A 22,847-nucleotide genomic window follows, 5' to 3' on the forward strand; every position below is an offset into this window, starting at 1 on the left:
GAGCACTTTGTTACGAAAGTGACTGCCATTGACCTGGCGAGGATTTAATGCAACACAATCCGACTCCAGAATCGGAAGGATATTTTTGGTCAGTCTGGAAGCCCACAATATAGTAACATTATACTATGGACGTCCAAACTGACGAAAAGAATACATCTCGGAGAGCACAGGATTGCTCACTGGTGGCGTTCTCTGATGGAGGGCATAAGATGTAGTGGGCCTACGTTGTCAGAGATACAAGGACGGATGATATCGGAGATGCGCTAACCAGACATCAAGAAAAAACCAGCTACAAGTCCATGTCGATAGAAAAACGCATGCGTCTTCCCCATGCCGAGGAACAAGTCGTGGGTGACCGAGAAGCCTTTTCTTTCAAAATTTTGGACTGTTTGGCAGAGGCTTTCGAAATAAACAAATGTTAATGCATGCACTGGCTTCAAGTTCGCTTACTAAGAGCGCTCAACGCCCAGCTGCAGCGTGGCGCCTCAAGCGGATCAATCAAAATACAAATCAGGCCGCTCTTTCTAAATGTACAGGCCAGCCATCTTCGCCTGATTATTTTTTGTCTCTTACAGTTTGTCGATATCTTGCTTCGTTGTTGAGATAAAAACCAGTATTTGTTGCACTACCTTGAAACAGAGCAGGTATTAGCCTAACTTCACCAAATCACTGAGTCGAAAGTCACCAGGTCTGCACCGGTTGATCCAAAAGAGCAATAACATTGGGCGCGAGTCTATTAAAGTATGTGATGAGAAAGCCTACACAGGCTATCAAAAGTTAGAGAAGTAATACTTAAAGTACACTGGATGCATAAGGGCTATTGATGAAACCTGTGTCCCTCGATCACGCAGCCAGGGCAGAATCAAGATGATGATCAATTCCACATACGGAGCCATGGGCCGCGAGGCACTGACGGGCGCGCGAGATAAGAGCCGAAGCATCCGACCCCTGCGGCTAAATGTACAGCTTTGCTATAAACAACGCCACTGAGAAGACGAGACTATCCCACCATCCCTATGATTGAGAGGCTCTGAAGTCAGAAATATACATCAAGAGAAGCAGGAATCATCCGTATACCTTTTCACAAAAGCATGAACAGAATGACGAGCGTCGCAGCTTCACTATATGTCAATCTCCAAATCCACTGGAGTCGGTGCGTCAGTCTCTGCATCAGCAGCAGCTTCGAAATCTGCATCCGGAAGGTCTTTATCCTTCTCTGCAGGTTTTGCGCGGGCTCGGGCTCGGGGTTTGGCCGTTCTCCTTGGCTTCGTGGAGCGAGGGGCCGCCGCGACTGGTGTTTCTTCTGTCTCCTCCCCGTCCTCTTTCGCACTGGCACTCGGCCTCGCTCTTGCCTTTCCCCTTCCCCGCTTTCCTGACGCACGAGGCTTTCTCGCGCTGACGGTCCTCTTCACACCAGCAGATACAGGGCCCTCGTCCTGATCCACATCGTTATCCCCCTCAAAGAACTCATTGCGTGCCATCGACCGGTCAATTCTTCGCTCTCCAGCGAGCGCGGTCCCCCTCTCCTCATCAATCTCATCCTGTTTCCTTTCTTCATCGGCAAGCCAACCTTCTAGGTCAGGCGGTATTTCCTGCATGGCGACACTTGGTGCACCCTGCAAATACCGAAGCTTGTTCCGAATGCTAATGGTGATTCGTTGCAATGATACAGGGGAGTTTTGGTTCTCGACGCGTCCTGTGAGGGGAGGATGAAGCTTCCACTGCGAGTCGCGGAAGAATGGGTCATAAACTGTGGCTGGAAGCTCGTCGGGTATTGTCGCCCCGACGAGAACGGCAGTTTCATATGTCCAACAGCGGCTGACATTTTTGATAGTGTAGCCTCCTCCTCCTAATACGAGCAGCGGTACATTGAACTTCCTAACAAAGTTCACACATTCGCCATGAGCTGCAATGGATAGATTAAATGCCCCAAGTCGGTCACATCCTAACGAGTCTGCTCCGCACTGCAAGACGATAGATGTCGGGCGGAAAGCCGTGACAGTGTCTTCAATGACAGTTTTGAATATTGTCAAGTACATATCATCATCGATCCCATCTTGTAAAGGCACATTCAGGCAAAAGTGCTTGCCCAAGCTTGCACCGTTATCGTCGAGCTTACCCGTCCCAGGGAAGAAATCGCCGGTGTATTTGTGGAAGGATACCGTCATAACACGATTCGAATGATAAAACGCGAGCTCAACGCCGTCCCCGTGATGGATGTCGATATCTATGTAGAGGACTCTGGGATGATATCTGTAGAACTCGAAGTCAGTTTTAGGTATCACCTGGTGAAACGACCGCTCACCTCAGAAGTTCAAGAATTGCCAGAACAATATCGTTGACGTAACAGAAACCACTTGCTTCTCCACGCTTGGCATGATGAAGCCCGCCCGACCAATTAATTGCAGTATCGCAAGCACCCGCCGTAAGCTTCCTTGCGCCTGCAAGGGAAGCACCAGCATACATACGACAAAAATCATACATTTCAGAAAATATTGGGCAGTCTTCAACACAGTTGAACGTGTCGATAAGATGCCGCATTTCGTTCTGGTTATTTGGCGTCACGCTGTATACTGCCATAAGGTGGGCTATCAACGAGGTAGTGTAAATTCCGCACCGTGAAAGAAAGTCAACGTAGTCGTGGTCGTGGTACATCTCTAACTCGGCTTGAGTAGCTGGACGGGGATTATATATGTGATGTATTTGCTTGTCAAGACCATAGCCCATGACCAGGGCGTTGGTCAAGGTCAGTCTATGTGGTTTCATCGGATGGCGTTCCTGACAGTGTTTGGTGAGAGCCAAGTCTAGCAAGATTAATAATATGACACATACCCCATAATGATGTTCGCCGACGCCTTTTGGGAAAAAATAAGAAACTATTGGACGAGAATGCGGCTTTTATTGACCTCTAGGGAAAATAGCTCAATGATAAAGGAAGTAGCTTACATTGACATGCTCAGTTATCGGCTGAGCAGTACCGTGCGGCCCCCGATCGTCGAAGTAGGCAGAAGATGAGAAGGTAGTCGCCTGTGAAGCACGAACCATGATGTATGTGGTGATCTGGCTGTACTGCGTAGATTTGTGTTAGAAACTGTGTCTGCGATATTCTGGCAAGTACGTGGAGAGGTGTAATTCAAGGATAAGATATGAAACTTACAGTTTAAACGAGACCTTGCAAGATAGCCAACGGTATCTTGAAATACTATGGGGGGCTGTTTTGGTCCTGTGGCTCCTCGTGCGATTCAACTGTGCGCTGCCGCGTATAAAGGTCGTTGATAGAGACCGACGGGTTCTTGAAGTTGTAGTCCAAGTTAAGATGGAACTTCTTGAAGGAGATCCATGTTTGCTTATGTAATGCTAGGACCGTGTTCACTAACAGCTCTCTCGCTTAGCGCTTGCTAGTCATCATCATGCTGGGCGTGTATCGCCGGGTGTTAGCAATCCTGCCATTTCTCGTTCTCGTGGTTGCTTCCTCCGGTGACAGATCATCAAATTTTCAAAATTGCATCTCTGCATGTTATGGGAACCAGTGCCAGCATCAGACGACACTTTCACTTGCCCTCAGACTAACGCGTTGGACGTGTACAGATGACTGCAAGTACCAGTGCATGCACATGCTCACGGATATTGCAATCCACGGAAGATCGACGATACATCAATATTATGGAAAGTGGCCTTTTTGGCGGCTCTTCGGAATGCAAGAACCTGCCTCTGTCGCGTTCTCATTGTGGAATATGTACTATCACATCCAAGGATGGCGCCAGATTCGCAGCAGAGTGCCAAAAGACCACCCCCTGCGATCTTACTATTTAACATGGGCCATAGTGAGCATTAACACCTGGCTCTGGTCGGCAGTGTTTCACACAAGAGGTCTGCCCTTAAATTATGCATGACCACGTTCTCTCCTACTTATAGACGCCTTGAAGATTTGCCTCTGACGGAAAAGCTGGATTACTTCTCCGCTGCTCTAGTCATCTTGTATGCGTTGTATTACGCGGTTCTACGGTTTCTCAATCAATACCCCATTCGGAGTAGTGAGGATGGCCGTATTCAGCGCACCCCCGTGTTCCTCCTATGGTCATCCATCTGCGCTGTAACCTATGTCACCCATGTCACCTATCTCAGCATTCTACCACGGTTTGACTACTCATACAATATGGCATTCAACCTCACTGTTGGTATCACGCATAATTTGCTATGGCTGCTATATTCCCTTCCTGCATCGTTACCCCTCATTCGGCGCTTTCCTTACAAACCAAAGACGTACAGACCACCATACGCATATAAGGCAGCCGTATTTGTCGCGCTTACAACGGCTGCAACTGCTCTCGAGCTCTTCGACTTCCCTCCGTGGGGTCGCATCATCGATGCCCACGCCTTGTGGCACCTCAGTACTGCCCCTATCGCAAAGTTCTGGTACGACTTCCTCATTCAAGACTCGTTGGATGATGGATGGAGGGAATCGAAGAGGTGAAGACACCTTTGCCTTTATTAACTGCCCCATAAAGTGCACTAAACGTGTGGATTCTAGTTGATAATGTCCAAGTGTCTATAAGCTCTTCATATGCCCTGTTCAAAGACTGTGCTTTCTTCGTTTCCGTGCAAGCACGAGCAGAGAAACTGTGATATCGTCAGCGTCTTCACTTCCTTGCTTCAACATACGGCACCTAGTACTGTATCCAGGGAATCCACCACAGATGGCTCGATCTCCAAAAATGCTTGCTGCGATATCATCCCCACCATGACGTAGCGCTTGTGCGGGTAGTATGTTGCTATTGGTTTCGGACTCTGCACCCCACGCTCGTCAATGCTGCGAAGCTGTCGATCATCAGCTACACCCTATACATCTTGCTGTGTCATTTCCAAACCTCCAAATTGGAACCTGCTACAGCCCAGGAGAAATAGTTTCCCTCGCCGTCATCAAATTCCCATCGACTGCACATTATGGTAAGGCAAGCGTTCAGCACCCACGAAGATGAGTATACCTCTTTCGGTTTTCTCCCTCGATCTTCCGCAACCACAAATCCTGGTTTATGAATCCTCCGCTGTACATGCTGACTGCGACGGGTTTGCCTGATTGGTTTCGGATGTTGCCGACAGTGTCATAGCGGTCTGCGTGAGTGTCGAGTCGACGGACTGTCGTCTGATGCGAGTCCCACTCAGGGGTTAACACCTCATAGTAGAGTGCGTCAGTTGGGTTGGAAATGACAAGATTCTGCACGCTAGCAGTGGTAAACGTGAGCTTTTGGGTCATCGTGGACATGAGAGAGACGTTGGATTGAGACGGGATGAATGCACTGCATCATTGCATCCCCTGGTTAAATACATGAGTAGTCGAACGACCTTTGCCACACAGATTTTTCACACTCGATGCCCCCCGTCTTCACACAATTTGTTCCGGTTTACACTCGGATCACAAATAGCCATGTGAACACCAAGCATTCGATTATATCAGAATGATGAGAATGAGAAAAAAGGCGAGCGGCAATGCTTGTTGCGCAGTCCCCCACTCCGCTTGACCAGCGTTAGAAGATGTTAGATCGTGGGTTAGGCCGCGGAGCTTCTGCCAGAACAAACCTTCCAATGATCGGAGCTGCAAGGAGCGGTCGCACACGGAAGGAGCCAGCTGCCAGGAACTGGTAATGTACTGCGTCGTTTCTAGGATACAAGTATGTACCGACACGAGAGGATCCGGAGCGAGGAAACAAACTAAATGATCATGTCAAGACCCCTGCCCTCGGCCCATTCACCAAATAAGAGGCTGATACTTTCACCGTTGTGCGTACGACGTATGCTTTCAGCGATAGTAGAACTAATATCCAGGGCTATTAGCTTCGTAAATTGTTCCTTGTGCTCGTTTTGCGGAACGGTATTCGTGACCTGAGAGGCACATTAGCAGCCCAACGAAAAACGAAAAACGACTTACAACAAGCTGCTCTATAGGGAGGTTGTTCAAAGAAGCCATGTGGGCTTCTGCGAAGAGTCCTTCGGGGATCGTCAGGCGATCGGCAATTATTCTTCTATAATGACACGCACCGTGCGAAATGAGAACGTAAATTGTTTTTGCGCCTTTCTCATGCAGCGTTCGAGCAGCAAGCGTGAGCGTGTGGCCAGTATCTATCATGTCATCCACCAGAATAGCCACCTGGGGTAAACGGTCAATAAAGTTCCGGGCGGACTATAAGAAGCAGTTGATTCCTTATCTCTAACGTCTCCTACCAGAAGCTCCATGCGTTCTGGAGCATTCTGAGACTTCCCATCACGTTTCCGGTGTATAAGGGCGAATTCGACGCCAAGTTTGTCTGCCATTGCTGTGACCCTATCCGGAGCTGAGCAGTGGAGCCGACGTCAGACTCAAACAAATACGCACCGCTTTGCTCCACCAGCATCCGGACTGACAACAATGCCATTTTGCCACCCGTCGATGTGTCTCTTGATGTATGAAACCATCAACGGCTCTGAGAAAAGATTGTCTACTGGGATGTCGAAAAATCCTTGTATTTGACTGGCGTGCAGATCCATGGTGATAACGTGATCGCATCCCGCGCTTACAAGCATATTCGCCACTAGTTTTGCTGTTATCGGTGCTCTAGACTCGTCCTTTTTGTCCATGCGGGCATACGGGAAACACGGGATGACAGCCGTGATGCGGCGGGCGGAAGCGGTTTTGCATGCGGATATGAGGATCAGGAGTTCCATCAGGTTGTCGTTCACATCGCTACACCCCGACTGGATGATGAACACGTCCTCCTCGCGGACGGATTCGGAGATCTTGACGTTGATCTCGCCGTTGGAGAATTTTTTGGGCATGCATGGCGTAAGGGGCACTCCGAGCCTATGTGAGTGAATCACTAGTCCGTGGGCTGTTTTGCTGCATCATGTAAAGCGGCAGCTCACCGCTCGGCCACGGCATGGGCGAGCTCTGGGTGACTATTGCCTGGAGAGCCTCCAATCAGCGGAAGGAAAGCACTGGTGCTAAATGGACATACCCGCAAGAAGTCTGATAGAATTTCCGTGATACATAATTTAGAAATTGCTGGATGGTTTTATAACATAGAACAGGATGAATGAAGAAGAAAAAGGGTGACTGTTGCAATTGGGTGACTGGCACAATAGCTTTGCTCGCCAAAAAAATTCATCGATTAAATCATCTTGTTTGTGCAGCACAAATAATCTACATCTACACTGCCACATCAAGCAGACACTCTGATCGTGATATTTTCTACAACATATTCTGTGTCTGCATAACCGATGAGCTGAACTATCCGGGAACTGAAGACAGCCTGATGAAAACATATCGGAAACCAGAAACAAAGAACCCACCTGTTTAGGCCCCTCACTCGGGATATCTGTGCAGAATTGTAGTTCGCTAAGCCCCGTCCTACTTCTACACAATTCCAGACTTCGCATTCGTCCATCTTCTCGATCAAAGGGATCTCATCATCCGTAATCGTCTGAGAATCAGATGTCATATCATCTGCCAAAGATGAGGACGATCCAGAACGCGAGAGTGGAACAAGTGATATAACTGAGGCTGTCACCGACGCCCCAGGTTCTAGGATCGGTGTACATGGCGTCGTTGCAGCTACGTTGGAATATGGCATTTGCGCAACTTCCTTAGCCTCAACTGGAACTCCTTCAGCACGGCGTTGGACTAGTATGCGGACTGCTTGGCCAGAGGCAAATGAGCCTCGAACTCCGAGCACCCCAGCTGGCAGCAGGCGGCCACCAGATTCTCGACGAGACAATACGGCATGCGCCCCAGAGTCAATAATCACGCTACCTGCTGGATAAAGTGTATGACTCGTCCATGCCTTCAGGTCCCGCATGGGAATCAAAGCAGGCTTGAAGACAGTATGTGGGGGCCTCGGCCAACTGAGGGATGCAGCGACTTCATCCAAGTCGACCTGATTGAGCTTTTGCGGAGTGATGGGGCTAGCGGCACCTGAAGTGGGTACTGACGTGCTTCTCAGTGCTGTATAATAGTCGATGATATCGACGATCGCTGAGGGCTGTTTGCTGGATGCGATAACAGTCGTTACGCCAGCGCCAGTTGCGATTTCAGCTGCGATTAGTTTTGTTTCCATTCCACCGGTTCCAAGGCTGGATCCTAGAGTCGATGTGCTGACTGGAGCATGGAGTTAGGTGACCAAATCATCACTGTATCTCTGGTTCCGCACCTTGTGCTCGGATGGCAGCAACAGAGATGACCACATCAAGCTTTTTTGCAGAGGGATCTTTTCGTGGGTTGGACGTGTACAGACCATCGACGTCTGTAAGGAGGAAAAGGTAATCGGCATGAATCATAGAACTCGTAATGGCCGATAGCGTGTCATTGTCGCCAAATTTAATTTCCTGCGACCAGTTAGCCCACCCGCGTTGCTACTCATCACAACTGTAATACGTACGCTGACAGATATGGTGTCGTTTTCGTTCACGATGGGTACCACGCCCATCGACAAGAGTTCGTTTAGTGTATTGACAGCATTCAAATATCGTGTGCGCTGGGATATGTTAAGCGCGTGAACAGGGTATCTGTAGAAAGCATCTAACATCAGATATGTCTCCTCTCGTCAACAGAACCTGAGCGGTTCGCTGATCAAACTGCCCGAAGAGGTTATCCCATAGCGCAATGAGACGTCCTTGTCCTATCGCTGCCAAAGCCTTCCGTTAATCAGTCCTAATCTCAAAAGATGCGAAGGAAGACACACCTGCTTCTTAGACAGACTTTTTGGTCTCTGTGGGATATCCATTGTCCTCAACCCAACTCCAATAGCCCCAGAACTGACAAGCACCACTTTGTGTCCATGGCTGCGCAGATTTACGACGGTCTCGACAACCGCAGAAAGTATGGATAGGAGGGGCTGATGCGTTTCTTCATGGACGATGGAGGATGTTCCTATTGGGATTTACAGATCACACATCTGCGGGATGTGGGGTGAGGATACTGCTAATACTCGCCAAGCTTAATAACGATCGTGCTAGGAGGTCCGCGTTTTGCTGGGCGTGACATTGTGGAAAGGTCGAGGGTAGTCACTCCGCGGGTAGGAGGCCCAAAAAATGTGGCAGTGCTACGCTGACTCGATTTGATAATCATTATCCTTTGCAAAATTCTATCACTACTGCACCTCAAACACACCAATCACTGTTCGCCGCTTGGAGCGCTGCTCACGGCTATTTACTACAGAATGGCACTTGGACCGCTCCCTGGCCGGCACCTCACCGGTGCACCATGTACTATATGGGCAGATTAAGGATAGACAAAGATATAGCTGAGAGTAACTCACTCATCAGCCACGACTTTGCAAATGTCTGCGAGGCCATCCGTGCGTTTCGAGAAGTGAGTGTCAGTGTTCAAGGGTGGCCTGGTTACTTATGCCCAGTGAGAATCGGACCTACTGGAATCAACCGAGGTGTACTGAAAAGGCGTTGCTAGATTTCCATAGTTGTTGGTAGCCAAATGAGACACACAGTACATTTTTTTACTACCTTAATCTACTAGGATGATCTGAGTTCGCGCTACTTTGCTGTACCTAGATTTCAGTAGATGAACTAATCATTCTCCTCTTGCTGACCAGATATACTGAAAACTATGCATTTCGACGAGAGCAGGTACATGCGAAAACAATGCGATACGGATCCGAAAGAAACACGCTTCCCCTCCTGCTACCTGGCTGCACTCCTACTACACCAGCTAGTAGACACACCCACCCGACAACTTCGCGATGTTCGTAGCATTGCAATGCGTCCACATCCCATCTGCAATCTACCAGAGGAGCGAGTTAGCATATAGAGTGTAAGATAATCTAGTACTCACCAATTGTGCGCACTCTGCACTATATTTCTGACAGTATTTGTTAGCGTCAAGTCAGTAATGTTTTTGAAAACATACCGATATCTGTTCGGCACTCAAGCAGTCCCAGTACGTCTTGAATTCTGCAGAAGAGCCTGACGGATTTGTCAGGCTATACTGTCCAAATTATGCATAACCATGTGTGGTAAGAAACTGCATGGTTATGCATGGTTGTCTGTAGTTCTAGATGGGTGAGCCGTTATGCATAATAGATTCCCACCATGCATAATGCTGCCAGAGATGATCCGCCACACCATTTCTCAATTCGGGTACCCACTTTGTGCAGCTCTTAGCCTAATTTAGCCCATCTCCCTTCTTGTATACCCTCGGCGGGACACGCCTTATATCCCCTGGTTCCCCGCACCCCGATTTGGCAGTTCTTAGCCTGATTTAGCCCATCCCCCTTCTTGTACACCCTCAGCGGGACACGCCTTATATCCCCTGGTTCCCCGCACCCCGAATTGGCAGGAAATCGAGATTTTACATTTGCCGTACCTTTGATGGCCTAGCCCTCATCGATCTCTGCGCATCAGCGGAATTTTAATTCATTTCTAGGTATCGGTATTGCCTGAGTATTAAGACTGGCTGCTCCTCTCGTGCCTAGATATGTAAATATTCACGCTATGTCCTGTCTGCCTTGAAAATATTAATAAGACTGGTTGCTCTTGTGCCTGATCATGCAAAATTTCACGCTTATGTCTTGTCTGCCTTGAAAATCTGCCTTTCATCTCACAAAACGCGAAGTCTCAACAAGAAATATGCTCATATTCTCAATATGTCAACAACACAAGACACGTAAACATCGACGGAACACAAAATGTAGGTAGTATCACATAGCCTTTCTCCTCCTAGAATTGAGTTAGTGTTCGCGCTTGCAAATAATAAACACTCAAAATCACAAACCTCTTTTGAGAATGGCCACCTATGCTATCAGCCTGTGCCAAACGTGTCGTCTGCTGGCGCACGCGCTTTGTCTTCCTAACAGCAGGAACAACTACGTCATCGGCTTGCACAGCGGAGCCCGATGCACTACCGACATCAGAAGGGAGGAGCGCCAGCTGTTCTGAAACCTGGGCAACCTCAACAGTGGAGGGTGTAAGAGCAGAATCCAAGTCCCTGGCACAGCTGGAACCACTAGCAGAGGATACTACCGGTGGCGCCAAAACCTGAGCTGTTCCAGCAGCTGTAACCACTGGAGGATCAGGCGGGTGTGTAGAGGAACTGAAGTTATACTTTTCCGTTGATACCGGGAAGGGGGCAAAAGACGGTAATGGGGTGGCAATAGCGGATGTACTGCGGAAGCGAAGGCGAGGGGGTGTCATGAGGGCAGACGTGGATGTACTGTACATCTGTTTCCTCCATGAGGTAATGGGAGTTTCCGGCATTGGACTAGATGATGGCATTGGACTGGATGATAAGGTAAGATCTGGCAATGAGTCTCCCATAGTGGACGCTGGGGTGGTTGCACCGGATGATAAGGAGTGGGCAGGTAAAATGAAATCGAAGTTGGATGCCGGGGTGCTGGGTACACTGGTGCCATAGGGATCAAAAGACATGGCGTCGGTGGTAAAGCCAGCGGGTATTTGATTGTCAAAGGTAAGGCCGGCGCTTGTGTCTCCCATAGTGGATGCCGGTGTATTTTCGCTGGATGACAAGGAGCAGGCAGGTAAAGCGAAATTGTAGTTAGATGATGATGTGCTGGCGAAGCTGGCGTCATATGGATTGAGGGACATGGAGGTGTCAGTGCCAAAGTTGGTGGACATTTCGTTATCAAAGGTAAGGCCAAGGGGGTTGCTGAAAGGCAGAGGTCCCTGCATCTGAGACGAGTCGACACCTCGCAGGGTGTCCGAGAGTGTCTGCATCTGAGACGAATTGACACCTCGCAGGGTGTCCGAGAGTGTCTGCATCTGAGACGAGTCGACACCTCGCAGGGTGTCCGAGAGTGTGAGGGGGGCATGCAGGGCAGTTCCATGTGATGCTGGAGTCACGGTCGATGACGCACCCTCCAGTGACCCAGATCCTTCACCTGAGGGAGATGAAATCGCGGGTGGTAGACCGTTTGCAAGTGAAGTTGTGGGTGATAGACTGTTTGTGAGTGGGGCGACGACGTCCATGGCACGAGACTTTCTGACATGCTCGGCTATTGAATCCAATGAGTATGTGTGACCGACCATCAAACGGAAATGTTACTCACGAAACAGTGTTCCAACAAATTCCAAGTATGGATTGAGATGCTTCTCAATGAATTTTGGGGTGGCTTGCCTCCAATTGTGTCCATCTCCATTCACTCCTGTATGGTAACTAAGAAGTCTTGAGCATTCTGAAAATGAATGAGCGAATATGAGACGCACCTCATCGCATTTAGTTTGCCACCAAGATGAGGGTCAGGCCCAGCACCAATAACAGTCCATTCCCACCCTGTCATGTCCTTGATGACTTGCAAGAACTGCGCAATGGGAGCAGTACACTCCTGGAGAGCGCTGGTAATAATGTATAAGCAATGGGAAATTGGTGTACGGGCAAAAGCCGAAACTTACGTTGCATACTGTTTATTGGTAGGTGCGGATTTTTCAATAAGTGTGACTTTCGCTTCGTGCTCTTCTCGGACCTTCTCCTCACACAAAGCTTGGACTTCTGGCGGTGCGGCTTCATATGCTTCGCGTGTAAGTTTTCGAATAGCTGTCAATTTTTCCTGTTTAGTAACGAGCTCGCCGGACTTAATGGCGTCTTGAACCCGCTCTTTTACTTCCTCCTTATAGGCAATGGTCGAAAAGATCTCGGCAGGGGTATGAACCCGAGTTCCTTTTGCTTTGTTGGTTAACGTTTTCTGGATTACTCTAGTCATTGAGTTCACAGCGGAACGGCCACTTCGTTGGGACCTATAATTAAACCAGGTTCGTATTTGCTGTTTTGAGAATATCAGTATGTACATCATCGATGAGGGCATCATGAGGGCAGTGCTTACCTGTCTCCGCTTCTGAAGTGCTGCCCCCAGAACTTTATTTTCCTCGTCTGTACGGGGATCGCTGGCAGGAGTATTTTTAAACACTACATCCTCTTCAGGCCATCTTTTGAACCATTCAAGGTATATTGGATCCCAGTATTGGGAAACCTTGGCCTGTAGCTGCGCTAACAGAAACCCACTATAGTATGTCTCAAGGAACGCCTTTTGTTCAGGTGTGGTCCAGACTGTTCCTGCCATCCTATCTGAGCTGAATTAATAATGATCACTCGATGAGACACAATTGTCACCGCTTGCCTTGGTGAGGTACACGTTTTTTTGAATAGCAGCGTGATTTTAGGTTTTGTGCGGTCCTCGCAAGCCAAGCCTGAAAATTTAATGCTGACCACACATCTTCAACCAATCAGCAAGTGTATTCGCTGGATCGGAGTTGAAATCGCCTCGTAACTACTGCCGTCTGCTATTTTTTTACTCACACTCTACCCACCTCATTTGGAATGCAGAGCCCAAGGAACAACAATACGGCTTACCGTTTTCCACCCCCATTAACATTCACCATAAATGAGCTGGCTGCAGCATTGAAGTTGATTAGGGATCAAAGCCGTAAATTTTATTTTCAACCATTCATCTGACGGCTCATTAGACCTTCTGCTGCAGACCAGGGATATGATGATGGCGACCCCCCAGCGTTCACATTGCGTGAGCTGGGAGGAGCATTGACGTTAATTAGTGACCAAAATGGTATGTTCAATATTTCAATTGATCTGAATCTCGGCTCATCACACTCCTGATCAATAGCCATATTTGCTGCACACGATGGACATGATTCAGCGGAGCTGCCAAGTCCACTGACTGAATATGGAGCATGCGAGGCATGCATTTTCCGGGCACACCGCCGCCATTGCTATGCTTGTGGTATACCAATCACTTCGAGCCGCATTGCAACAGGCCTCTCCAAGTCGGACACTACCGGTACGTTTTCATAGTGCTACCCCGGAGTTTACTGATTAATATATTCACTATACCAGTCACTGGCACCACACATTCCACCGCTATTGCATCTGCAACAGAAAGTGAAACTGCGCAGGAGAGAGGGAGCAACTTTTGTGACGTAGTTGTAGTTGTGCGATGTTCGGACTGATACATAGATTTCCAGCGCATGTTTTACATATATATATTGAGAGAATTGTGAATGTCAAGCTTGGGGAGATTATCGATTAACAGCCGTCCCAAAGTCGTGATCTTTTGTTTGCTCCTGAGGTTTTTACTTGTACAATATGATTTCATTGAAGTTCAGTTCTATTGGGTCGCAAGTCTATAACATAGTGATATCGGGAGATTTCTGATACAGTAGCTCATTTTACCTGTCCACAAGATATAAACCAGACTGTTGAAACTATTGTATTTGCAGCTGCAATGAGACTTATGTGCTACAATTTAATGTGTCCCGAAGTGGTGGCTGAGGCATTACATGAAATCTAACTCGAGTGCGGAAGCTTACCTACGCCTTTTCACACATTCCAGTTGACTGACGCCTTGCATGACTCGGAAACGCAAGTACAAAACAACTGAGCAGTCCCATCAAGCTCGTTTAAAATCCAAGAAAAAACACTATGCCAGGCAAGTCTAGTAATGTGGTTCATTCTTTGCGCGTCCACTACTGAACTCACAATCAACAGGAATCGGCAGCAAGAACGTGTCAAATCCCGCACTCGCTGGCGTCGCCGGGGTGGAGCTTCAGATGTGAGTCAATCGTTTTTGGTTGATTTGTCAAATTTTAATACACACTGTTTGTAGGAGACACTCGAACTACTCAATCAGCTTGACGATATCTGGTTCAATTCTGGTTATGAACCAGGTTCCGATCTGTATCAACGATTGGAGTCTGAAGGATTGAATGCTGTCTGTGCTGCTGACCGTCAGGGATGGAATTCACTGAAGCCAGAATATGAGGATGACGTTCGCGAGGTATGCAAACTCTTGGAGAAAGCACATGGCTTATCCACGTCAGCTGGGAGCTTAGAGGGTCCTTATACCGAGCAACTACGAGTGGGGGTATGTTCGGTGACTCGCATCTTACAGTTTCGCATCCAGGCATGTGAGCAAATGATCCAGAAGATGGACTTATGTGTAGACTCATATTTTGAAGCTCTTCGCAAAGGGACACTTGATTGGCAATTAGCGCTTAGCATTGGCAAGTGATTACTGTAGTCTATGTATTTTGCATCTAGTGTTGAACATCACGTGATCACTGTGCGGTATGTTGTGTATCCTCATTGTTCAAACGTTCAATGCTGTAGTCCTCATGGGAAAAAGACGCCGCGAGCACGACAAGCTTACGCGTGACTGGTATGTTCTCAATGCAAAAATCAGGCATCTCAGCAGCGAATGCAAAACACTACTCAGGCTGAGGATCCAGAAAACAGTCAAGTCTCAACTCACAAACATCAATCTTACACTTTGAAGGGACCGGCACAGGTCTCGACTCAGACAGAGTACTTTGGTGCTCCAAGAGGCTCTCACACGGCACCACCACCATCTGCTTTACATACTTCAGATACTTTTGCCTTTGATTTTGAGGCTCTTCTGGACTCTAACGAAGACAAAGTCTACAATCAAACACTTGGCTGAAACATCACTTGAAGTGAAAGTTTCACAGCGGAATCGACATTTAGGAGTGAGTGAAGATGATTTATCTTGGATACAATTACTGACGTGTTGTTTTGAAGGATAACCCATTGTTGACTTGGAGGATGATCGGGATCATTTTCTTTTTAGAACTCCTCCGTCTGGAGGGGTCGCGGGTGATTTCTTACTTCAGGAAGCATGTCGAGGTTCTGCAGGTGCATGAATGCCCCTGAATTTCGATGTGAGGATTGTCTGGTACTGAGCTCTATTGCAAGGCGTGCACGGTAGAAAGGCATATAGAAAATCCAACCCACAGAATTGAGGTAGGTGGGAATCAGCAGTGCTCACTACTTCGCGCTGATTGACTTGCACAGTACTGGAACAGCCAACATTTCGAAGACACTAACCTGCGGGATCTTGGGCTGCAAGTTCAACTTGGACACCCTCCTGGTGAAACATTGTTCTAACCCGTCATTGGTTCATAACGACTTCGTGGTTCTCGACATCAACGGAGTGCCACAATATTCCACTCCACTTCTGCGAGTGTCAAACAGCTCAATCTCGTACGACGCACCTCCTTCGCATGCGTTTGGTTCCCAGCAACTACACTGGATCCGAAGACTACCGCAAACATTTCGACTACTCCACCACTTCCACATTCTTTCGTTCGAATCAAAGGCCTCCACTTTCGAGTAATTGGCAAACGCTCGCACGCTTGACCAACAACACAGGCGTTAACCCACCAAAGGTAAGTTCTCAATTTGAATTGACTCGTTCATTCCTAATAACAGCTTGCAAACGGCTCGCTCACAGGATCGCTATAATGCGCTCTTACGGATGGTAAAGGAATGGCGACACCTCACCCTACTCAAACGTTCAGGACGGGGCCATGACCCTGGTGGGGTTGAGGCTACACAACATGGTGCATGCGCAGTGCTATGTCCTGCTTGCCCCCACCGGGCAAAAATCTTCCCAATGGCTGGGAAGATACACCGTTTGAGGAAGGTATGTCGTGTATTGGTCTAGTCCACATGGCGTGTTCGCTCACGGAATGATCTAGATGGAAATATTCGTTATTTCTGGCGATTGATGCTAATTTTCGACTGGCGCGCAAAAATGTATCATCGACAAGACTGACCCTGGTCTTAACAAAGGCTGGGCATACTTCGTCGAGAGAAGGCATTCAAGAGTTTCTTCATGACACTGGCAAGCAGCCGCAAGAGGTGCGCCCTCATCTTAGCCTATAATACTCGCTCACCCACTTGTCATACAGAAAAGTAGTTGCGCGAGCCATAACGCTGTAAACTTGGCCGACTAAAAACTCTCGCGGTTTGGCGCAACGGGGGGGGCACTGTCGATTGTTCACGCCACAACATGAAGCGTCCTTGCGGCGTTGGCGATCTCCAGAAGGGCGAGAGGTAGGCGAGAGCTTTTCATCATTGCACACTCAACGTGTACTATAGGTATATTAATATGGACTATTTATTTTTCTCTACCCTGCAATACTCGAAGGATGTAGTCACGCTCAACGTGTCCTACGATATCGCGTGTCAATGGAGCAAGAATATATGGGATCGTATGGCTACATACCCACATCAAATGCATGTTGAACGCAGTACCAAGGAATTCGTGTTCCTCGTTCCTAAGTTCCATCTTCCCGCGCACATCGCATTCTGCCAAGTCACGTACTCACACAACCTTATCAAAGGGATGGGACGCACTGATGGGGAGGCACCGGAACGCGGGTGGGCGAACATCAACCCTGTAGCAACAAGCACTCGCGAGATGGGCCCTGGCTCACGCCGCGACACCCTCGATGATCACTTCGGAGATTTTAACTGGAAGAAAGTGACCAATTTTCGTGAGTGGAACCTACATCATGTGATCGGAATCTCTTACTAACATTTTGGCGTCAAGACATCAGTCTATTCCGAAAGCTCGTGGCAGCCATACCTCAACGTGATCAGCACCTCATCGACTTCAATGATTTCAATGATACATTAATTGCAGAACGACCAGAGGAAGTCGCTCGGTGGAAGCTGGCTATTGAAGGCTGGGAAGCCGATAGATCACAGACGAATCCCTTCGAGGTTACAACTACAAGTGCGTTAGTTTTTTTATGTTGATCTTATGTTTCTCATTCTTTCGCAGCTATGTCTCTCGCAGCGGTACGACTGCGTCTCTCGCAGAAGGAAGCAGAAGACCTGGAACACGGCCTCAACTACTCACTGCATATGGAGGTATCGCCAAGCGTTCTCGTGTCATCGGGTATTGAAATAGAGGACCAGCAGTAAGTTTATATTTTCGTTCCTTGCATCTTTATCCAATGTTTTTAGACGCCGGCTGGAAAGAGAGTATGCTGCCTTGGGACCTCACTCAACGGACCTTCAGCTTACAAAATTGCAAGAACGGAGCAATGCGCTACAACGCAAAATCGAGCAATGGTGCAAGGTCCAGGTATTATACATTCCTACGGTCGTCCGTGTTCGCGCATCCGATACAGCTAGTACCATAAGCTCACGGGAAGAAAAACCCTACGAGGTCAAACTGTGGTTGCCGTCCCAGCTCAAAAGGGCTTCAAACGAGTTTTGTGAGGAACGTCTGTGCAGATATGAATGGGAGCTGCGACAGGCACAAGCATATGATGCTCTCGATGACCTCCGTCGACACCTCCGACTGCGCAGCCACCTATACAAGTTCAAAGCCAATCAATTGCGTGGCCAACGGGCCAATACACGTGCAGCGGGAGTTCTCGCTAAGGTGGAGCTTAGCATCAAGACAGATGCAGAGCGGTACCGTCGGGCCTGGACTGCGCTAGTTATCCTTGGCGACATTTTGCACGAACAAAGCTGGAGAGATGAACTACTCAAGCTAGAACCTGAGCATGTTCGGGGAATGTCTGATGGCTATGTAGGCCAATCCGAAGGTAATCGAACTCTATCATGGATTTGGAAGGCACGCGGCGTCACTACTGGAGACAGGGAAGGAGAGACCGTTCTTGCTGATGGTAAGAAATCGTCTATTAGATTGATACGAGCTAAAATGCTATCACACAGCGCTACGTGTCGAGTGGTGTAAATCTCGGGCGCGCACACATCGTTGGATAAGAGGTAGAACTTCTCCAGGAGGAGATGCGGCGCGTGTGCACGTTCTTCGACTGGCATGCAGCGTGGTGGAGGGATCAGGCAAGCCGGAGGATCGGGTTGGAAGGTGCAGAGTTAGAAGGCCTTGAAGCATATGCGAAGCGCCAGGCGGCCCTTCGGATCACGATGCGGGACAACTGCCTAAGAAAATGGCGTGCAGTTCCTGCGGCGAGCTTACCCCCGGCAGTAGCGGTGCCCTGAATACAAGTAGGATAACATATCTATTCGCAAGGCTTCTTTTTCCGATGTGTGGGGTAGCGCTATATATAATCAGTGATTGCATCAGTCTCCAATTTTAGAAGGATGTATTAGTAGCACTATATATAATCTTTGATTGGCAAGTCTCCGAGATCGCGATCGTAGAAGGATGCAGCCAGGAACATGGAAAGAGAAGATCCGAGGGCATTATGCATTACGGAGAACACTACTATACATAGAGTCGAGGGGATTATGCATAATGTGAACTACTATACATACAGTCGAGGGGATTATGCATAATGTCTAAGACTACAGGTAACCATGCATAACGGCCCGTGTCTAATAAGCCATGATTATGCATAACACGGTCAAGTACAGGTGAAGGTAAAGGCATTTATAACAAGTCGTTCGCAGAAAAGAGGTATAAAGGATCGAATACATGCGATATGGTAATCGTAATTGATCAAGTTCGCAACATACACTAGCTGACTCCCTTGAAATAGGTACTGTATTCCAATGGATGAGGAAAGTAGGTCTTTCACTGAAGGAGAGGTCAAATTTTTCTCTCAATGTGACTGGAAGTAGTAAGCCTTTGAATCTACCGTTTCCTCTATAGGATCGACTCATTCGCAATCTTCAGTTCCAGTAATAGTTTTGTTCACTAAATTTGACGCCCTCTACGACGATGAATTTGCAGAGCTAATAAGCAAGGGGGAATCGAGGGAGAATGCTAAACGACTGGCATCCATGCGTGCCAGGCGTCGTTCGTGAACGGGCCACAAGTGAAGTTTTTGTACAACCGCGAGGGCAAGCGACGTCCTCCGAATTGTCATATTTGCCTTGCTGGTAAGCCGGTCGCTCATCAGGTTATCGATTTGGGTGCTTAGCTTCCTCGGCATCTAGACATGAACATGAACGATGCAGACTGCGGGCCACTTATCAAATGCACGGCTGAAAATCTGGACCATGAAGCGCTCAAGCGATTGTTCATCTCGACTCAGCAGACCAACTTGGAGTTATGCATGAATATGCAGTCGAAAGGTGACTACCCACAATCTCATTTATTGTGGCGAGGATTAACAAGTTGGATTTCTCTGCAGGACAATTGCAGGACTTGTCGACTCTACTCAGACAATCTCATCCCGCATATTTGGGACATCTAAGGATCATGATGTGGTAATAGGCAAGTTAGGCGCCTGGTTTCCAAACATTTGGGTGAGATTGTAGAAATATTACAAAAAAAAACCCTCTCATTCATGTTGGGCGGTTGCTTTGCAGACAGTACGTCTCCTTTCAAGTTGCCACGCTGATCGAAGATATTACTGATCAATTGGTAGACTGTAAGTATGTTAATGATCCGTCAAGCAACACTCAACCTTGCTCACCAATGGCATTTACAATACGATGACAGCGAGTCAGTGTGTCAATCCTTTCGTCGAGCTCAAGCCATGCTGACCAAGGCATTGCTGATCTGTTCAAATAGGAAGTCAGTGTGTTCACCGTCAAGCTCGAGCCTTGCTGACCGACGATATCTCTGTTTTAGGAAGTGAGCGCATTGAATCTCCATTATGCCTGAGCTTTGTTGACCAATGAATTGCCGATACCCGTTGACAGCTTGTGAGTGTATGCATGCATCGTCAAGCTCGAGTTTTACTAACAAGACACATTGTTGATGTGTTGACAGCATGCGAGTCTATTCATTTTGTCGATGCCGTGCCCTGCTCACCCAGAGATCTGCTGACCTGTTGACAGGCCGTGAGTTTTCTGACTGACTGTCGCTGATCTCGAGCCCTGCTTACCGATGACCTTGCCGATCTGTTGATAGGATGTCAGTGTGTTCATCCTCTGTCGAACCCTTACTCACCTATAAAATTGTTCATTCATTGACAGGATGTAAGAGCATTGTTCTTCCCTCAAGCTCGAACCTTGCTCACCAACGACTTTGCACATCTGTTGACAGCGAGTAAGAGCATTGTTCTTCCCTCAAGCTCGAACCTTGCTCACCAACGACTTTGCACATCTGTTGACAGCGAGTAAGTTTTTCCCCGTCTGTCCACCCTCGGGCCATGCTGACAGAAGATATCTCCCATCGTTTGACAGGATGTAAGCGCATCAATCTTCCATTGACGTGGATGATTGCTCACCAACGTCGTGGCGCATCGGTTAACAGGAAGTGAGTGTGTCACTCTGCTATCAAACACGAACCTTCCTTACAAGTGGTGCGTCCGTTTCCGTTGACAGGTGGTGAGTGTGTCTCCACCAAGATGCAGCTTTACTGACTAGGTTGGCAATCCGTCGACAGGTTGTGAGTATGAAAATCCTCCATCCAGCTCCAGTCCTCCTGACCGATGACATTCCTGGTCGTTGTCAGGATGTGAGTGTGCTCGTCCTCTGTTGACATCTTGCTCACCGAAAAGACTGCTAATCTGTGGAACAGGCTGTTGAGTGTTTCGATTATCCGTCGACCTCGAGCCTTGTTGGCTGAATGATTTGATGATCTGCTGACAGGTTGTGAGCGCACATACCCTCATAGACTTTGAGCCTTATTCACTAGTGAAATTTCCCATCTGTTGACAGCGAGTGAGTTTGTTGATCCTCGGTCTTGCCCAAGCATTTCTGACTGAAGATGTTTGTTTCCCCCGTTGACAGGATGTGGGTACATTAACCCTTCATTGAGCTTGTGTCTTCCTGACCATTCGCTGATTGGCAGGACGTGAGCGCATTGATCCATCACTAACCTTGACCCATGCTGACTGGAGAATTTTTCCAATCCTTCGATAGGTTGTGAGTGTGTTCCTCTGTTGACCTCGAGCCACGCTAACTGAAGCAACTGTTACCTGTCAGGGTGTGAGTGTGTCAATCAACTGTCGGCCTCGGGCCATGCTGAATGAAAGAACTTTTGATCTGCTCTCAGGGTGTGAGTGCAGGAACCTGCATCAGCGTCGAGCAATGCTGACCGACGATATTTCTGACTTTTACAGCTAGTCAGTGTCTTGATCCTCCAGCAAGTTCGAGGTTTACTGACCGCAGAAATCGCTTATCCGTTGGCAGCTAGTCAGTGTAGTCGACCTTCATCAACCTCGAGTCTTGCTGACTGACGCAATTACGATCTGATTTCAGGGTGTAAGTGTGCCTATTGTCTGTCGGCCCCGAGCCTTGCTAACTAAAGCAATCGCTGATTTGTTAGGGTGTGAGTGTGTTCCTGTGTTGGCGTCAAGCCTTGCTGACTAAATTAATTGTTGTTATTAGGGTGTAAGTGCCAGAGTCCTCCGTCGACGTCGAGCTCAACTGACCGGCAACATTCCTATCCTTATAGCTAGTCAGTGTTTTAATACTCCGTCGAGCTCGAGCGTTACTGACAGAAGAGACTGTTGATCTGTTAACAGCTAGTCAGTGTCTTGATCTTCTGTTGATGTCACCCCTTGCTGACCTCGGGCATTCCCCTTTGCTTACATTGGGCTAGGCCTTTGGTTCTTCGACATTGGAACAAATTGTTCAACTCAGTTCTGGTGAATTTCAAGGCAAGATTAAACGTGCCTGCTGATCATTCATTAACCAGCTGCTGTCATCATTTTCGAGCACTCGTTCCATCTCTGGGACCAGCGGCGCTATCTTCAGTCCCAGCAAGATTCCACTCACCCTGCTCGTATTGCAATCGAGCTGTACATGTCGTCTCCGAGTGCGGCTGCTGTCAAGGATGCTCTGAGCACTGCCGTCCGCAAATACCAAGAAACTCCTCTCCTTGGAAGGCGAAGTTTAAGAAAAGATCTGTCCAAGACTCTCAAAGGAAAGCAGAGTTAATCAACACGATTCTTGAACTCACTTTGCAACATCGCCTACGTGCGTTTCGACTCTTGTGATTGTAGCAGTCCCGCTGATGTTTTTGTCTTCAGCGAAACCTTGATGCTAGGCCATGCCGGTGATGTTCGGAGTTGAGCTGATGAGGTGGTTTCGGGAGGAACTGTATCAATTTGTACAGTCATGCCATATGGCACTTGTTTGTGGTAACACTGTGTGATGTAAATGCGCATGGATGGATGGAAGTAAAAGTGGATGAAAGCAA

The 22,847-nt window shown here is 48.1% G+C and overlaps 6 protein-coding genes across 6 annotated transcripts; 2 read left to right on the plus strand and 4 right to left on the minus strand.

Moving 5' to 3' along the window:
* Positions 1-1,121: 1,121 nt before the first annotated feature.
* Positions 1,122-3,333, minus strand: DEU56DRAFT_944730 (uncharacterized protein; the record flags this gene model as incomplete). Its single annotated transcript, XM_041358989.1, has 5 exons — positions 2,947-3,333; positions 2,833-2,895; positions 2,618-2,778; positions 2,306-2,566; positions 1,122-2,253 (listed from the first exon to the last, which is right to left on the minus strand). Exons 1-5 carry the CDS (start codon positions 3,043-3,045, stop codon positions 1,122-1,124), a joined length of 1,716 nt encoding a protein of 571 aa, XP_041209024.1. The 5' UTR covers positions 3,046-3,333.
* A 41-nt stretch (positions 3,334-3,374) lies between these two features.
* DEU56DRAFT_333771 (Per1-like protein) lies at positions 3,375-4,717 on the plus strand. The gene is made up of 2 exons (XM_041345720.1): positions 3,375-3,870; positions 3,927-4,717. The coding sequence occupies exons 1-2, from the start codon at positions 3,411-3,413 to the stop codon at positions 4,472-4,474; spliced, it is 1,008 nt and encodes a 335-aa protein (XP_041209025.1). The 5' UTR covers positions 3,375-3,410; the 3' UTR covers positions 4,475-4,717.
* On the minus strand, positions 4,524-5,486 carry DEU56DRAFT_333670 (uncharacterized protein). The gene is made up of 4 exons (XM_041345719.1): positions 4,986-5,486; positions 4,869-4,935; positions 4,668-4,818; positions 4,524-4,620 (listed from the first exon to the last, which is right to left on the minus strand). The coding sequence occupies exons 1-4, from the start codon at positions 5,261-5,263 to the stop codon at positions 4,574-4,576; spliced, it is 543 nt and encodes a 180-aa protein (XP_041209026.1). The 5' UTR covers positions 5,264-5,486; the 3' UTR covers positions 4,524-4,573.
* Positions 5,487-7,108, minus strand: DEU56DRAFT_333661 (phosphoribosyltransferase-like protein). The gene is made up of 7 exons (XM_041345718.1): positions 6,990-7,108; positions 6,898-6,937; positions 6,371-6,835; positions 6,204-6,319; positions 6,037-6,150; positions 5,927-5,985; positions 5,487-5,880 (listed from the first exon to the last, which is right to left on the minus strand). Exons 1-7 carry the CDS (start codon positions 7,021-7,023, stop codon positions 5,710-5,712), a joined length of 999 nt encoding a protein of 332 aa, XP_041209027.1. The 5' UTR covers positions 7,024-7,108; the 3' UTR covers positions 5,487-5,709.
* Positions 7,109-7,121: 13 nt separating this feature from the next.
* DEU56DRAFT_801624 (Aspartate/glutamate/uridylate kinase) lies at positions 7,122-9,078 on the minus strand. Its single transcript, XM_041353161.1, has 7 exons — positions 8,962-9,078; positions 8,712-8,899; positions 8,554-8,664; positions 8,409-8,504; positions 8,181-8,355; positions 7,324-8,128; positions 7,122-7,272 (listed from the first exon to the last, which is right to left on the minus strand). Exons 1-7 carry the CDS (start codon positions 9,011-9,013, stop codon positions 7,194-7,196), a joined length of 1,506 nt encoding a protein of 501 aa, XP_041209028.1. The 5' UTR covers positions 9,014-9,078; the 3' UTR covers positions 7,122-7,193.
* A 5,369-nt stretch (positions 9,079-14,447) lies between these two features.
* Positions 14,448-18,787, plus strand: DEU56DRAFT_755762 (uncharacterized protein; the record flags this gene model as incomplete). Its single annotated transcript, XM_041349948.1, has 18 exons — positions 14,448-14,558; positions 14,613-14,870; positions 14,910-15,013; positions 15,047-15,073; positions 15,132-15,164; positions 15,396-15,492; positions 15,545-15,658; positions 15,719-15,766; positions 15,818-15,893; positions 15,998-16,191; positions 16,257-16,448; positions 16,598-16,666; positions 16,824-16,861; positions 16,907-17,304; positions 17,454-17,546; positions 17,595-17,733; positions 17,780-18,450; positions 18,552-18,787. 18 exons carry the CDS (start codon positions 14,448-14,450, stop codon positions 18,785-18,787), a joined length of 2,898 nt encoding a protein of 965 aa, XP_041209029.1.
* Positions 18,788-22,847: the final 4,060 nt, after the last annotated feature.

Source organism: Suillus clintonianus, assembly GCF_016758775.1.
Source record: "Suillus clintonianus strain FC179 chromosome Unknown DEU56scaffold_31, whole genome shotgun sequence".
NCBI classification, from domain to species: domain Eukaryota; kingdom Fungi; phylum Basidiomycota; class Agaricomycetes; order Boletales; family Suillaceae; genus Suillus; species Suillus clintonianus.

What these genes read in the sequence shown, in the direction of transcription:
- DEU56DRAFT_801624 (XM_041353161.1), bottom strand. Translation starts at nt 9,013, where the DNA reads ATGTCACGCCCAGCAAAACGCGGACCTCCTAGCACGATCGTTATTAAG. An exon ending in TGCTGCCATCCGAGCACAAG is followed by an intron (nt 8,129 to 8,180) that starts GTGCGGAACCAG and finishes TCCATGCTCCAG; the next exon opens with TCAGCACATCGACTCTAGGA. An exon ending in CGAGTGAGGGGCCTAAACAG is followed by an intron (nt 7,273 to 7,323) that starts GTGGGTTCTTTG and finishes GGCTGTCTTCAG; the next exon opens with TTCCCGGATAGTTCAGCTCA.
- DEU56DRAFT_333771 (XM_041345720.1), top strand. Translation starts at nt 3,411, where the DNA reads ATGCTGGGCGTGTATCGCCGGGTGTTAGCAATCCTGCCATTTCTCGTT. An exon ending in GGCAGTGTTTCACACAAGAG is followed by an intron (nt 3,871 to 3,926) that starts GTCTGCCCTTAA and finishes GACGCCTTGAAG; the next exon opens with ATTTGCCTCTGACGGAAAAG.
- DEU56DRAFT_333661 (XM_041345718.1), bottom strand. Translation starts at nt 7,023, where the DNA reads ATGTATCACGGAAATTCTATCAGACTTCTTGCGG. An exon ending in TTCTATCAGACTTCTTGCGG is followed by an intron (nt 6,938 to 6,989) that starts GTATGTCCATTT and finishes GAGGCTCTCCAG; the next exon opens with GCAATAGTCACCCAGAGCTC. An exon ending in TCTGGTAGGAGACGTTAGAG is followed by an intron (nt 6,151 to 6,203) that starts ATAAGGAATCAA and finishes TTGACCGTTTAC; the next exon opens with CCCAGGTGGCTATTCTGGTG.
- DEU56DRAFT_333670 (XM_041345719.1), bottom strand. Translation starts at nt 5,263, where the DNA reads ATGTCCACGATGACCCAAAAGCTCACGTTTACCACTGCTAGCGTGCAG. An exon ending in TAGCAGGTTCCAATTTGGAG is followed by an intron (nt 4,819 to 4,868) that starts GTTTGGAAATGA and finishes GATGATCGACAG; the next exon opens with CTTCGCAGCATTGACGAGCG. An exon ending in TTCCCTGGATACAGTACTAG is followed by an intron (nt 4,621 to 4,667) that starts GTGCCGTATGTT and finishes ACGATATCACAG; the next exon opens with TTTCTCTGCTCGTGCTTGCA.